We start from the raw sequence: 17,292 nt of genomic DNA, 5'->3' as shown, positions 1-17,292 counted from the left end.
TAAGATACTGTTTTCGCTGGCACAACGTGTTATCACTCATCATATAACCTGTAAAAACAACACAGAAATACTAACGCCGTGCCATTTGATAATGTAACATGTTTATTATGCTTGTAGCCGAAAGATGGCAAGCAACGGCCAATCAAAAAATGGATGCTCTGAAGGTCCCATTACAGAAGAGGACGTAGAGATGCTTAAGCGCAGTTGGGAGGTGCTGGGAGGGGACAAAAAGACTAACGGAGTGAAGTTCTTTATGAAGTAAGTACGTCCACTAATACATGAGAATGTATACAATGCATAACCTGACAAATAAAGAATGAAATGAATAATTAAATGGCAAATACAGATGTCATTTAACGGTACAACATGTACGTGTTTATGATAGATGTCATTTAACGGTACATATTCATAATGTATGTCATTTAACGGTACATGTTCATAATAGATGTCATTTAACAATTCACGTTTTATAATCGATGTTTTTTGACGATTCATGCTTGATAATATGTTTCGGATAATAAACCTACGTTTTGAATGTATGACACATAACCTTAACGTGTCATGTTTACAAGTTTCATAATAATAATCAATATTTATTACACATGTCAAACAATGATTATTGCGATTAGTATCAATGTCACATACTCAAGTATTCACATAAGAAGATACAACAATACTGTCATGATTGCGGTTCGTTTTTTCTCAGATTGTTTACGATGCATCCCAGTGCAAAGGATTATTTCGCGGATTTCAAAGGCGTCCCCCTGAAAGACATGGAATACAATGGGTAACATGCTTATGATACTGACATCTCAATCAAAATATTTATATTATATTGATTTTGTTATATAAAGCTGCTTAACAACTGAGGCGGTTATGTAGTTGTTATGACGTCATAATAATCATCTTGACGCTCTCTCTCTCTAATGGGCAGCAGGATTAGTTTGCTTGCGACAAATGTGGCATCAACAGTACTATGTCTGACGTACCTACGGACGTTATTGTCTAAATGAGTATTTACCATAAAAACGATGTATAATCGAAGCTAGAATACATTTTAACTATCCATGTTATGATAACATAGGTTCTTCAATCGTCCATATACTGTCTAACTATGTCCATTCTGAATGTTAAGGGAAACGACGAAAGCCAACAGGAGGATGGTTGCGCATGCCACGAGGGTCATGTACTCGCTTGAGTCGTACATTGACAGCCTGGATGATTTAGAGTGTCTAAAGGAATTGGTGAGGAAAATCGCAATAACGCACAAACCAAGAAACATAAAAGCGCCCCAGTTTGCGGTAAGTATGATGCGCGTGACGGCCAAACATTCATATACATTTTTTTCCCAACTTGCTATGTACATATCATTAAAACAGGCACATCATACTTCCCCATTTAGCAGACACCCGATGTTGATTGCAATCAGTCTTGGCAAAGCGATAAACTATCGCGCTTGATCACTTATTATGAAATAAATGCATCGTAGCTTGTGTGAAGATATTTCATGGAATCAACAAATGATTAAGTTTATGTTTTCACCATATCATACTATCAAATTATACAGCTGATAAGAGTGTTATCGTTCAATGTTATAAGGGTTCAAAGGTCACATTTGACTACATTTGAAGTAAGAAGCGCGTGCACAGCATAAATTTGATGAACATCTCACCTGGTATACAATTAAGTCTATATTCATAGAATCGAAATAAGCCCTTAGCGTTATTGGTTTTGGTTTTCATCGGACAAGGCTTAGGGCAGCTTAATTGTAAAAGATCAACATTAAAAATTTTGGAAAAAAATAATTACATATTATTGAAAAATTAAATGAGACTTACCTGTAGGTCAAAAGTTAAATATGAAACATATCACGGAGGGCCTGCAGAATGGCCCAATTACACTCCTCCTTTTGATGAAAATGATATCTTCACTACAGATAGAAAGCTCGACACCCTATGGACGGGTGGTGGGGGCTAGGAAGCAGTGTGACGGCTACCAAATTTGTTCAAATAAACTACCTCGACCTTCATTCAAGGTCACAGGGGTCAAATATGTTGAAATATTATAACATCTTAATAACCAAGAGGCCCAGGGACATGATGATAGGCTTATAGCTTGCTGGGGTGAAGGGCTACAAAGTGTGTTCAAATGAATGACCATGACCTTCATTCAATGTCATATGCGTCAAGTAGGCTCAAATCTTCAAACGACTTCTTCTGTCTAACCAAGAGGCCCAGGGACTAGATATTGGGCCTGTAGCATGCTGGGGTGAAGGGCTACCAAGTCTGTGCAAATGAATGACCTTGATCTCCATTCAATGTCACATGGCTCAATGAAGCTAAAATCTTCAAAAGACCTTCATTCAAGGTCACATGGGTCAAATAGGCTAAAATCTTTAGATGCCTTCTTCTCAACAACCAAGAGGCCCATGGACTTGATATTAGGCATCGGTAGTATACTTGAGTGACGGTCTACCTAGTTTGTGCAAATGAATGACATTGACCTTAGCAAAGAGACCTGATATTAGGCCAATTGTATACTGGAATGGAGGACTAGAAAATTTATTGACATGAATAAACCTAGCCTGCGCTGATATTTGAATAAAGTGCTTATCAGCTGAGTATCTGCAGAAATAAGTTAAGTCAACTTCAGATTTGCTGTAAGCTAGGTGAGCAATACATGCCCATTGGGCCTTTTGTTTTACGTTACCAGTATGTTGTTTTACTTTCCCAGTATGTTGTTTTACTTTACCAGTATATTGTTTTACTTTAGTAGTATGTTGTTTTACTTTTCCAGTATGTTGTTTTACTTTAGTAGTATGTTGTTTTACTTTAGTAGTATGTTGTTGTACTTTAGTAGTATGTTGTTTTACTTTACCAGTATGTTGTTTTACTTTACCTTTATGCTGTTTTACTTTAGTAGTATGTTGTTTTACTTTAGTAGTATGTTGTTTTACTTTACCACTATGTTGTTTTACTTTACCTTTATGCTGTTTTACTTTAGTAGTTCGTTGTTTTACTTTAGAAGTATGTTGTTTTACTTTCCCAGTATGCTGTTTTACTTTCCCAGTATGCTGTTTTACTTTAGTAGTATGTTGTTTTACTTTAGTAGTATGTTGTTTTACTTTAGAAGTATGTTGTTTTACTTTCCCAGTATGTTGTTTTACGTTATCAGTATGTTGTTTTACTTTCCCAGTATGTTGTTTTTTCTTTAGAAGTATGTTGTTTTTCTTTAGTTGTATGTTGTTTTACTTTCCCAGTATGCTGTTTTACTTTCCCAGTATATTGTTTTACTTTAGTAGTATGTTGTTTTACTTTCCCAGTATGTTGTTTTACTTTAGTAGTATGTTGTTTTACTTTCCCAGTATGTTGTTTTACTTTAGTAGTACGTTGTTTTACTTTAGTAGTACGTTGTTTTACTTTCCCAGTACGTTGTTTTACTTTAGTAGTATGTTGTTTTACTTTCCCAGTATGTTGTTTTGCTTTAGTAGTATGTTGTTTTACTTTCCCAGTACATTGTTTTACTTTAGTAGTATGTTGTTTTACTTTACCAGTATATTGTTTTACTTTAGTAGTACGTTGTTTTACTTTAGTAGTATGTTGTTTTACTTTCCCAGTATGTTGTTTTACTTTAGAAGTATGTTGTTTTACTTTAGTAGTATGTTGTTTTACTTTAGTAGTATGTTGTTTTACTTTACCAGTATGTTGTTTTTTCTGTTACAGCTACTTACGGACGTACTGCATGCGGTGATTGATGATTTGGTTGGAGAGCAATCAGACGATGTAAAGAAAATGAAATCTGCTTGGACAAAACTGATGGAACAAGTATGTAAGATTGTGGAAGAAGAACAAAGGGACAAATAAGATAAAACAACAACAACCTTTTTGGAATGTCTATCCTTGCTCACATGAGACTGGTGGCCAATGAGAATGGGTCCATGTCTTCGTTATCACGAACTTTGATACTTTGAAGACACTATTTAACTCGAACGAAAAATTTCAGTTCAGATAGTAAAAATTCTATATAAAACATACCTTAGATGCTCCGATATGTCGAAGATTCTTCGTTACTCCATTGACTTCGAGATACAGATATTCGGTTTATATTACAGCTGTACATTTACTTAATTATGAATGAATCTACCAATGGAGATTGTGCGTCATTCATTTTCAAAAAATCTATAAAAAAAATAGCATCACTGTTTGATTAGTTTATATGAATCAGTGCGTGTGTTTTCGGTGAAAGTATATTAATGTGTTGGGTGGCCTCCAAAAACAATATCAAAATTTGAACAAACTCTCATCTTTAAAATTAAACTTTGCGAACAGTGAATGCGTACTGGATATCTAAGAAATAGAAGGTGCCACATTAGTAGTAATAAGACAAACCCTACCCCGACATACATTAACCTACGAGGAAAAATAGTCCAGGAATACACTTTACACTTATTGTGAGTATTAAAATTCGATTAGATGTTTAATACTTTGCCTGGAATTCGTATAATAGTTTCCATGTTCAAAACAGAATTTAATTTTTAAGCTATGTCCCTAGATCAAATGAGAGAGTACAATATCAAATCCCAGTGTTGCGATGGTAAGAAGCAGAGATACGTCCTGCTTATACCATTTCTATGCTTTAAATATTCCACTTTTTATATACCAAATTGGTTTTAATATATATACACTGTGTTTCGGTGTTATTAGTGTTTAAGGAATAAAGTTTCTCTTCATCACTACTTAAGGTTAATACTTCTATATTTTACGATACGACATCCATTGGATTCCCTGACGGAGAGCTGGTACATACGTGGTGTTCCTTGCAACGTTAGAAACTAATATTTTCTTTATAGATATGAATAATATATAAAATGGGTAAACGGCCATCAGAGGTAAGATATATTGAGATTATGTCGTGTGGTTTAGAATGAGCAATTTGCGATGATTATCATTCGTCACTGCCAGCACATGTTCATGTTGTACAATATGTTTATATTATTGCCTATTTTTTATTGCCTACTTTTAAGATTGTAACTTGTTCGTAATATCCATATTTTTGTACTCATGTAAAGGCGGGATCGATCGATCATCATCACAGGTCATAGTGCAATCACATTTATTTGCACTATTTAAACAGGCCATTTTAGTTTTAGCACAATAATAATATAAATATGTATAGTTAATTAATACATATTAACATGTAAATAGTGATAGAATATAAGTTTTATGAATCTATCAAATATTAAAATAATCTAAATCGGTATGGTTTGTAAATCATGCTGACGGCTGTGAATAATGTTGTTCTATTTGACGTCGTGATAGCAAAGACTTCTGTCAAAATATTGATATTTCTGTTTGGATCTTTTATATGTATATGTATATAAATATATATATGTATGTGAGTGTGTGTATGTGGGAGTGTGTGTGTGTGTGAGGGTGTGCATGTGTGTGTACATAAAAGTGAGTTGTATGTTTCTTTATACAAACAGAGGCTATTAAAAATATCGAAAAGGCGCTAGCAATAAACACAACGCTCACTTCATTAAGACATTTATCTAATATAAAAATGGAAACCATGCGTAACAAAGAAACTATTGTTGGTATATGATGGCTGTATCGTATTAACATGGGAAACAAAGAAAAAGACAAGGTATATCAACATTATATGGAAACACTAAGTACAATATATGTTTAATACTGTGACGAGAAAATTGTGTTTAAGTAAACATATACATGTAATTGATAAATATAACATCAATATATATTAGGGTTGTGTTAAATGATATTTACTAATATTAAAATGGAAACTATGCTTCGTTTATTAGCTGTTCACTCATTTTTTTCAAATTGTTGAGAATACCTAAAGCAGCCCTATGTTGAAACCAATTCAAGTCACAAGATAAAAAATAGAAAATATGATCTGCACGCATCCTGGTAATTCTCAATACAAGTATCGATATTTGATAGTAGTTAACTTAGTAACTGGGAATTAGGTTTTAATAAATGAAAATGAATTGTCATTATAGGAGGTTATGATTTGGTAGAAATCAAACTGTTGGTACCCATGTTGTAATCATAATATTATGTAAAGATGTACGTATTAAGAATGTAGCCGTGATTTATAAATAAAGTCTAACAAACAATTTATTGTTCCTTTGTGTATATGCTATACTGGTGTAACCATGTCATTACTGAATGGAATCACTCAATATTTCACCAAGGAAAACATTCTTCTGCTATACCGGGGTAATCAAGATTGGAGAAGACTTATTGAGTTAAAATTAACACGACAAATCCATATTATGTAACCGAATTAAAATAAAGCTCAAAATCCATACTTCTTTCTTAAGTTTCATAAGAAACATAATGGTCACCTCAATGTTAATATTAATTAGAATGTGGGTAATGAAGCTGAAGATTTTTTTTTTTTCTGTTAACTTTCATTTTCTTAGTAGCAACATGCGGCCTACGGAATGGTATAATTTGTTAGTTTATAAGCTTTTTCCTTTTTATGTCTATAACAGCATGAACGTTTTCGTGGCTTTCACTAGAGAAACTTCTATATAAAACTACACATCCTGCTATTTTATGAATTAACGTCACAAGAAACACCACAAGGATGTACTTTATTCATAATAGGTCATGCAATCTTTTAAAACAGCGATATAACTACAACTATCGTACGATTGCTCTGAACTTTGAGTCCCATCTTTTCTGTATAGAATTTGTGGGTAATTGATTGTGTCGGGAGATTATTAAAATATGGTAGATATTGCGTGGATTTCTTTTAAAAAACTTTATATTCAAACTTTCAAATTCCATCATAGTTTGAATAATCAAGGACAATAAATGAATGATAAGATCATATATAACAACATTAGATAGCGTCCTATTATCATCTACTACCCTATATAAAGTGTGTATTCCCTTCCTGTGTGAACTTCGGCAGACACCGCCGTCCTAGGTATTCTGCAAAATTCCTGAATAATTGAAAACTCGGGTATGACTCAGTTTCCACCCAGATACAGAGGTATCTTAGCTGTGTGTAAAATGTCCTATCTTTATTCCAATGACCCGTATCTTATTGCGCAATAACAACACAACCATATGTTGTCGCTGAATGGCCTTTGGGAAAGACACCTTCAATTCAATAAATAGTGTCATTGTATTGACGGTGACAGCTTCTCTAAATCAGATAATTTGTAAAGATCAAAAAGAATGTAAAATAACTAATACTAGGAAGACGTCTACACGTACAACAAATGATGAAGTGGCGAGAAGTGATTCGAGACACTGATGAAACAGTCTAAAATCTCACACAGTCTCTTGCAAGATTCTTGAATTTTATGTGATAATAAATGGAAACACATTACATGTTGACATATACGTCAGTCTTCGATGACAATATCTGGATCCTAAAGAAGTGTTGTTGAAATGGCCATCATAGATCTCTACAATTAATGACAGCTCCATAGGTGCAATTAAACTATACCCACGGCACATTTTATGTAACGATTACAATATGTTTATATTACAATGATAACAGGGTAGTTATATTACAGTGATAACAGGGAAGTTATATTACAGTAACAACAGGGTAGTTATATTACAGTGATAACAGCGTAGTTATATTACAGTGATAACAAGGAAGTTATATTACAGTGGTAACAGGTTAGTTATATTACAGTGATAACAGGGTAGTTATATTACAGTGATAACAGGGTAGTTATATTACAGTGATAACAGGGTAGTTATATTACAGTGATAACAAGGTAGTTATATTACAGTGATAACAAGGAAGTTATATTACAGTGATAACAAGGTAGTTATATTACAGTGATAACAAGGTAGTTATATTACAGTGATAACAGGGTAGTTATATTACAGTGATAACAGGGTAGTTATATTACAGTGATAACAAGGTAGTTATATTACAGTGATAACAAGGTAGTTATATTACAGTGATAACAGGATAGTTATATAACAGTGATAACAAGGTAGTTATATTACAGTGATAACAGGGTAGTTATATTACAGTGATAACAAGGTAGTTATATTACAGTGATAACAAGGTAGTTATATTACAGTGATAACAGGGTAGTTATATTACAGTGATAACATGGTAGTTATATTAAATTGATAAATGGTATTTTTGTTACAAAACTTAATATCATAACATCATACGTGGTACGTTTGTGTAAAAGAAGTTACTGTCCGCCACGTGTTACCTTTGTATAAATCTAGTTACTGTCCGTCACGTGTTACCTTTGTGTAGATCTAGTTACTGTCCGTCAGGTGTTACCTTTATGTAAATCTAGTTACTGTCCATTACGTGTTACATTTGTGTAAATGTAGTTACTGTCCGTCACGTGTTACCTTTATGTAAATGTAGTTACTGTCCGTCACGTGTTACCTTTGTGTAAATCTAGTTACTGTCCATTACGTGTTACATTTGTGTAAATCTAGTTACTGTCTGTCACGTGGTACGTTTGTGTAAAAGTAGTTACTGTCTGTCACGTGTTACCTTTGTGTAGATCTAGTTACTGTCCGTCACGTGTTACCTTTATGTAAATCTAGTTACTGTCCGCCAGGTATTACCTTTGTGTAAATCTAGTTACTGTCTGTCACGTGTTACATTTGTGTAAATGTAGTTACTGTCCGTCACGTGTTACCTTTATGTAAATGTAGTTACTGCCCGTCACGTGTTACCTTTGTGTAAATCTAGTTACTGTCCGTCACGTGTTACCTTTGTGTAAATCTAGTAACTGTATGTCACGTGTTACCTTTGTGTAAATGTAGTTACTGTCCGTCACGTGTTACCTTTGTGTAGATCTAGTTACTGTCCGTCACGTGTTACCTTTATGTAAATCTAGTTACTGTCCGCCAGGTATTACCTTTGTGTAAATCTAGTTACTGTCTGTCACGTGTTACATTTGTGTAAATGTAGTTACTGTCCGTCACGTGTTACCTTTATGTAAATGTAGTTACTGCCCGTCACGTGTTACCTTTGTGTAAATCTAGTTACTGTCCGTCACGTGTTACCTTTGTGTAAATCTAGTAACTGTATGTCACGTGTTACCTTTGTGTAAATGTAGTTACTGCCCGTCACGTGTTACCTTTGTGTAAATCTAGTTACTGTCCGTCACGTGTTACATTTGTGTAAATCTAGTAACTGTATGTCACGTGTTACCTTTGTGTAAATGTAGTTACTGTCCGTCACGTGTTACCTTTGTGTAAATGTAGTTACTGTCCGTCACGTGTTACCTTTATGTAAATCTAGTTACTGTCTGTCACGTGTTACGTTTGTGTAAATCTAGTTACTGTCCGTCGCGTGTTACCTTTGTGTAGATCTAGTTACTGTCCGTCAGGTGTTACCTTTATGTAAATCTAGTTACTGTCCATTACGTGTTACATTTGTGTAAATCTAGTTACTGTCCATTACGTGTTACATTTGTGTAAATCTAGTTACTGTCTGTCACGTGGTACGTTTGTGTAAAAGTAGTTACTGTCCGTCACGTGTTACCTTTGTGTAAATCTAGTTACTGTCTGTCACGTGTTACCTTTGTGTAGATCTAGTTACTGTCCGTTACGTGTTACCTTTATGTAAATCTAGTTACTGTCCGTCACGTGTTACCTTTGTGTAAATGTAGTTACTGTCCGTCACGTGTTACCTTTGTGTAAATGTAGTTACTGTCCGTCACGTGTTACCTTTGTGTAAATGTAGTTACTGTCTGTCACGTGTTACCTTTGTGTAAATCTAGTAACTGTCCGTCACGTGTTACCTTTGTGTAAATGTAGTTACTGTCTGTCACGTGTTACCTTTGTGTAAATGTAGTTACTGTCCGTCACGTGTTACCTTTGTGTAAATGTAGTTACTGTCCGTCACGTGTTACCTTTGTGTAAATGTAGTTACTGTCCGTCACGTGTTACCTTTGTGTAAATCTAGTTACTGTCCATTACGTGTTACATTTGTGTAAATCTAGTTACTGTCTGTCACGTGGTACGTTTGTGTATAAGTAGTTACTGTCTGTCACGTGTTACCTTTGTGTAAATCTAGTTACTGTCCGTCACGTGTTACATTTATGTAAATCTAGATACTTTCCGTCACATACTTTTATTTTTACCCCTTGTCAATTTTACCTGTTTCTATATTAATCCTCTGTAACTTTAAATCGTTTCTATGTTTTGCGGCTGTAACTCTTAATTGTTTCTATGTTTAGCGCCTGTAACTTTTAATTGTTTTTTATATTTAGCGCCTGTTATTTTGACTGTTACTTATTTCCTACTGATAACATTATATTGTATTTGTCGTGACGGTCACCTTCTTGTAGTTAGAATTCGGGTATACGTGACATTGATCACGTGAGCAAATACTCTTTTTTTTTTGTAAATTGACATGGTGCAAGTATCTATACAATTCGTGCAACTTTTGCCCGAACTAGGATTATCACATGGGTATATATTGCAGCATTTCAGGACTCGCCAATAGCATACAAGTGTCAGTCGGAAGAAGGGCGGATAAAACCGGAAGAGACATATAAGGGGTAAGTAGGGACCTATTACGGGTTGGTAGGGATCTATAAAGGGAGCGTATTGGGGTTACGGATATTTTATTGTATATTCTGAGTAAAATGAAGTATTTGGTTTGTACACAATTAGTTTACCTATGATAACCTTGAATAATAATCTCTGATAAAGTTTAGTCTTAAGGATATGTATGACAAACGAACAGAAATTAAAACTTAGAATGTTGACTTACATGATTTCAACTCTCGTTTTAAGGTTTTGATATAATGTCGAAGAGTTATCTCGAATGTAAACTTGTTAATTACACATTGCAATTTAAATATTTTTAAAGTTAACCCCAATGGCGTCACTAATGATAAATAACAAGTGATTATGCAATACATCGATGAAATTGTGTCATTTTATATCGCACGTTTTTTTTATTGACTCAACATAATAACTATCTATTCCATAATATCTTATAATTCTGAATTGATTGACGATACTGATGGCCGTCTTGACTTACCACAGTTGATGTCACTGAAATGACAGGGTCACCAAGACCTTTATCATATTTAAAATGATATTCGACTAAATACAAAATATAGCAGTTTACAGAATATTTTGATATCATTGCGATGGTTGTAGGAAACACTGCCATCGATCAAAAGTTCTGAGTGGGACATGAATCATAAATCGTTTATCGAGCTCGAGTCTACACACACACACAAAAAGTCTAATCTTTGCCTATTTTTGGGTTTTGTTTTTGTTTTGTTTGGCAGGTCTGATAGTAGTAGAACATACAAATTATAAATAACGATAGAAAGTTAGGAACCTTGCCATAACGAGTCGCGTTGTGTGACAGGTGCTGACAAACAGGTCACACACCTTTTATCGTAAACCGTCCTTATCAATCAGTAACTGTACACAGGTAACAGGCTCACGTGGAATATATCTACTCCAAAATAAACAGTGATGTAATAAAGTTTAACAAATATAATTTATCATAAGTAAAATGGGTTATTAATTAATGTTAATGCATGTGTAATAATGAATTTAATCAATACGCATACGTACGATATATTCATTATCATACACACAATATTACTGGATAAACAGAATGTATTAATGAATTACTAAATATAGACATGTTTTAATTAATTACCAAATATAAACATGTTTTAATGACTTACCAAATATAGACATTATGTTTTAATGCTTTACCAAATATAGACATTATATTTTAATGACTTACAAAATACAGAAATTATATTTCAATGCTTTACCAAATATAGACATTATATTTTAATGCTTTACCAAATATAGACATTATATTTTAATGACTTACCAAATATAGACATTATGTTTTTATGGCTTACCAAATATAGATATGATGTACATCATCAGTGTATTAATGAACATAAATCATCAATAAATTTCCCCATGTGAACGCAATGAATAAAGGAATTACAACATACACAATGTTTTAATTAATTACCAGATATAACATACACACTTAATTATATATATATATGATGTATTGGTGAATTAACGAATTTTAACATCATTTATCAATGCAGTAATTACAGAATATAAACATCAATGAATTACTAGGCATGTATGAGTATTAATGTATGATGTGATATGTTATTTGATATTGTCGTCTTGTTTTGCAGTGTGTACTGTTAAAAAACTTGTTCATTCCTGTGTAAATGGCGAGATAGGTAACGCTGGGTGGTTAGACATACAAAACTGAGGTACGGGTTATCATAAAGGTCGAGGTTGTTTATCGGGGCGACACAGAAAAAATAACGATTTTAACTATTAAATACGTAGACCGAATACTTAACCATCCCTCAACTTATGATGGTCAACAGCTTTAGCTAAATATCCAATATAACAGCCGAATTACAGTTAAATCGTGGAGAAGCATTAAACATCCTTTTCTGAATCGCAGAAAATGGCGGAAAGCGAACAGGCAAAGGTATCACTTACTGAGGAGGAGGTGAAACTCTTACAAGCCAGCTGGGAAATTCTGGCCGAGGACAAGAAAACCAACGGCGTGAAGCTTTTCATCAAGTAGGTATACAATGATACAGTCTATATATGTGTGGTTTAAAACGAATATAATCCGTATATGATGAATATGTGCACCCATGCTTGACATTCGTTCATTCAATAACAGGTAATAGAAATGTCTTCTTTTTTGAATAAGTATGTATTTGTATCTATCACTGATTCCATTACAATTCCAAATATTCCAAATATTTTGAAAGTATTTGTTTAATCTGTTCCATACACCGATAATGTAGCTACCCACCCGATCAAATACGTTATCAGTACCTGCAATAGAGAAAATCAGTTTCTTTAACAGAGAATGAGACGGATGGAAGGGTTTAATAAACGGGATATTGAGAGCATATTCTTCTCGATAATTATGTTTTTGATATAGTCGAGATACAACAAGTTCCGAACCTAAATATCTGCCATGTCGTGGACTTTAGTGATAGCAGATTACTAGATACTTGATATGGGTCCAGGATACGCGTTTATATTGTATTGGACTGGAAGATGCTTGCAATGATTAACAAATGTTTGAAATGTTAAACAATTGTTTGAAATGAAACAATTGTGTCAGAAAAGACTTGCCACCATCCCACAAGTTTTTGTAAGGAAATATCCAGCTGAATTCTGATACTACAAAGGAAGATTATCTCCCCCTAATTTGAAACTTAGAATTTAGAATTAGACAAATCCTAGCGACGAAAAGCATAAAGATCAATCTTATTTATAATTTCAATATCCTAGAGACAGTCCTGGAGCAGCCTAGCAGGAAAGGGATTCCATAAATATAATTTTTAAACAATGAATGTGTGATCGTAATATTGTAAACGTATTCGATTTGACTCACTAAAAGCGCAAAACGAAATTAAAACATACCAACTGAATGATTTATCAGCGCACCAACAGTGATTGCCATAGAAACTAATGTAGACTGCGCGAACAACGCTGAATAAGATCACCGCTAAAAAATGTACGTTTACTGTAAATTACGGTAGCGCCCCTTATAATAAGACAATAGAGCAGAACAATGGAAAGCACCTTCACATCTAGTGGGCAGACCTATCTTTGTACATATTTGTCTTTCAGACTTTTCAGAAAGTACCCCGCAGCACAAGACAAGTTCAGGGCGTTCAAAAATGTTTCCCTAGAAGACCTAGATTACGATGGGTAAGAGTTTATATCTACATCAATATATAAAACAGATAATCAATATCTACTGTATCACCCTGAATACAACTTAACATTGGGATAGGAACAAATAGCCGATAATACGTCAGTCTCTGTGTATAATCATAAAAATAAGTTTGAACATTACATCTCAAAACAAACATTTTCTGAAGAACGTTAGCAAGACTTGATTTTATCAACATTGACAATACATACACCCCGTATCTACTTCCTTTGTACATCGCTATGTATTTCCTTACTAGTGAGACGACCAAGAAAAACCGAAAGATGGTGGCCCATGGTATGAGCGTTATGTATGCTCTGGAGTCGTACATCGACAGTCTCGACGACATGGACTGTCTCGTGGAACTTGTTCGGAAAACTGCAAAGTCTCATTTGGACCGAAGTATTGGAGTGAAAGAGTTCATGGTAAAATGGTTTCGTTGTGTGTAGTTGTATGATAGCTCGGCTCAGTAGACTTGAGAACACTAGACATACAGTACAATTAACTTTACATGATTATATTGATTTATGAAGATGCTACTCTAAAAAAACTGCCTAAAATGACACGATATAGAAATATGATTTATTATCCAATTAAAGTTTTTAAAAAATCATAAGAGCGTCCTAGAAATGATCGCTTACAATACCTTAAGTTAACAAAATACAGGGGTGGAGCAAGTTAAAACAAATACTTCAGAATGCAATTGATTATTTGTCTGATTTCAGTTTGAAAGACAAGATTAACTAAACTAATCTTTGGGAGTGTTGAAATAGCGTTAAGTATTTGCCATTTTTGTGAATCCAAATACTGTACAAGTACTGGCAAACGTTTGAACAATGATGAATCGGCGCACCAATATAAGATGCCATTAAAATTTAAGTTAACATGATTTAGCTTAAAGTTTCGAGAGGGGGGAAAACAACAAAAACAAATCCAACTATCTGTTTACATCAGGTGCCTTCCGTCAAATCCAACTATCTGTTTACATCAGGTGCCTTCCGTCAAATCCAACTATCTGTTAACATCAGGTGCCTTCCGTCAAATCCAACTATCTGTTTACATCAAGTGCCTTCCGTCAAATCCAACTATCTGTTTACATCAGGTGCCTTCCGTCAAATCCAACTATCTGTTTACATCAAGTGCCTTCCGTCAAATCCAACTATCTGGTCACTTCAGGAGCCGTCTATCAAATCCAACTTTCTGTTAACATCAGGCGCGTTCCCGTCCAATCCAACTATCCCTTTGACAAATCCAACTATCTGTTTAAATCAGGAGCATCCTATCAAATCCAGCTATCTGTTCACATCACGAGTCTTCCGTCAAATCCAGCTGTCTGAGACGAAATGATAAAGTACATATTGTCATAGCATATAATGTAAACTGTTAGGTAATTCTGTTTCACAAATAATGGGATGTCCCGCCAGATCTAAGAATGTACGTATGAAACTGACGTAACACAGCTAGAAACATAACGACCAATAGAAGTATGAAATTGTTCAGAGTTGTGGACAGAAGAGCTTGATAACTATACAAGTTAATAGATGCAATTTCCCGGGAAACCTTTTTACCACACGGATAAATGATTCATAGCCACGAGATACTGATATCTAGCTTGTTAACAAAGTCTAGCATAGAATGGAAATGTAATGTGATATTTATGACCACACTAATCTACATGACAAGAGACCGAGGAAAACTCTAAGGTTGTTCTTTTATCATGAATGGGAGAAATGTTGTTTTTTTATTCCCGTCATGGAACAGCAGTCTATACTATAGGACTTGTCTCCTTTTACAGATACATATCAGGTAAACAATACATTGTATGTTATAAGTCGTTAGGATACCAGGGGTATGCTTTTAAAAATACTCTTTCACCAAATATTTGTTATACATTTCGTAAACTTATAATAAAAGCTGTTTATGCTGTTTATTTTATGGCCACTCCTAATCAACAAATACATACATGTCCACGAATTCATAAACACAATATGACATGAAGTAAGTAGCTTGTGTGGTACCATAGGTAATAATCCACAAAGTCGAGTATTAACCATTGTACTACTTTAAACTACTCGGCGTGCTTTTGTTTCATTTAGTGTTGTGATGTGAAAAAAGGTAGCCTTTTTTATCAAGTATCTATATCTTCATTTTAAGTAAAAAAAAAAAATATATATATATATATATATAGAAGAAAAATACGCCATATTACTGAAAACGGAGACTTTCAATTTTCCAAACCCACAGGCCAGGAATGGTAGCCTGTGATACATTATTGGGTTGGGAATTTGTGCTACTGCCAAAAAAGATATTGCAATATATCTACCAGGAATTATTCTGTAGTTTTCTACCATGAAGATATATCTAATATGAGGCCTGTTATTAATTTTCCTCTACATAATAATCCTAACTCTAAACAATCCTTTTTCAGTGGATGATACCAGTGACACACGAGCTCATTGATTACGTCACAGATGGAAGGGAAAATGTAAATGTAGGTGGTGTAAAGAAAGCATGGACAAAGATCATGACAATGGTGGCAGATATAGTAGAAATAGAGGCTAACGCAGACACGAGCCAACAACTCGGTTAAATGTTGAGCGGCAGAAGGGTGTTCATATATCAATAATGATCGACATTATGGTGTTCATATAGCAATGAACATCAGTTAAAGAAGCCTAGCATTATTTTAGAGAGATCATAATAACGATATGATGAACTGTTTTCTCCAGGTTGGTAAGCATTCATGTATGTGAATAGACTTTCTTCGTGACGTTTGTGTGCCTGCACCCTGTCTGACCCTTCACACACAAACCTTAGTTTACTTGTATATGCTTATGGCTAATGTGTCTGATGAGGGTGACACAATCTGCTTAATATGCTTTACAATGGTATTGTGTTTTTAGCATAGATATTTTGATGTCAATATGAAAATAAAGCTAAATCACATAAATTTCAGCTAATTAATGGTATTCTTTCATTGTTCTTTTTTTTTTAAATTGTGACGGAATTTGAGTACTTAGATACTTGTGATATGAACCCGATATTCGGATGCCATCTTTTGTAATGCAGTTCATCGATGAATGGACATTTACCTCAATATGAGAAAAGTTGATGAAATCCCAGAAAAAGAAAAAAATCGATCTCTTTGCTGCATTCGACCTCGGATAAGTTACATCTTCGAACACACTTCGGACATACAGTATACGAATGGTGTATAAGTTTAGCACAGGCAGGTTGTATATTTAAATGATAAAGTACTAAGTAATGTTCAAAACTGTTGGTATATAGTCATCGTCATTTTCTGCAGCAGATGATAAGCTTGTAAACAGCAACTGTAGATGTACAGTTTTACGTTACGTCGAGGATAACCGTTCTTAGACCTATTGGATAACCCTATATCGATGCTGTATTGCTGTTGGAGTTATGTCCCTTACATGTATCGTTATGTTTGTTAATGCAACCGAGGTTTTGAATGCATAATTATAATTTTATGTGTTTATGAAATCTGACTTATGATTTATTTTCATTAATATTTTTTTTTATTAATTTTATTAT

At 34.1% G+C, this 17,292-nt stretch overlaps 2 protein-coding genes across 4 annotated transcripts in view; both read left to right on the top strand.

The window, feature by feature from the left end:
- The window catches only part of LOC117330414 (globin-2 B chain-like), a 35,413-nt gene extending 29,274 nt beyond the window's left edge, over window positions 1-6,139 (top strand). For both annotated transcript variants that reach the window (XM_033888686.1, XM_033888685.1), the window contains exons 2-5: window positions 118-258; window positions 707-787; window positions 1,136-1,301; window positions 3,723-6,139. In XM_033888686.1, the coding sequence (XP_033744577.1) occupies window positions 125-258; window positions 707-787; window positions 1,136-1,301; window positions 3,723-3,863 (522 nt within the window). In that variant the 5' untranslated portion in view covers window positions 118-124 and the 3' untranslated portion in view covers window positions 3,864-6,139. The remainder of the gene's footprint in view (window positions 1-117; window positions 259-706; window positions 788-1,135; window positions 1,302-3,722) is intronic.
- Window positions 1-16,701, top strand: part of LOC117330415 (globin-like) — a 50,799-nt gene extending 34,098 nt beyond the window's left edge. Inside the window, exons 4-8 of one of the 2 annotated variants that reach the window (XM_033888688.1) lie at window positions 10,465-10,540; window positions 12,460-12,581; window positions 13,653-13,733; window positions 13,997-14,162; window positions 16,166-16,701. In XM_033888688.1, the coding sequence (XP_033744579.1) occupies window positions 12,463-12,581; window positions 13,653-13,733; window positions 13,997-14,162; window positions 16,166-16,327 (528 nt within the window). In that variant the 5' untranslated portion in view covers window positions 10,465-10,540; window positions 12,460-12,462 and the 3' untranslated portion in view covers window positions 16,328-16,701. Of the gene's footprint in view, window positions 1-10,285; window positions 10,541-12,459; window positions 12,582-13,652; window positions 13,734-13,996; window positions 14,163-16,165 lie in introns of those variants that run through there. The other variant, XM_033888687.1, reaches the window with a different exon arrangement.
- The last annotated feature ends 591 nt before the right edge of the window (window positions 16,702-17,292 follow it).

This window comes from Pecten maximus, chromosome 7 (genome assembly GCF_902652985.1).
Source record: "Pecten maximus chromosome 7, xPecMax1.1, whole genome shotgun sequence".
Lineage (NCBI taxonomy): Eukaryota > Metazoa > Mollusca > Bivalvia > Pectinida > Pectinidae > Pecten > Pecten maximus.
Note: the sequence above shows the minus strand (reverse complement) of the source record. Positions and strands in the feature narration are given on the sequence as shown.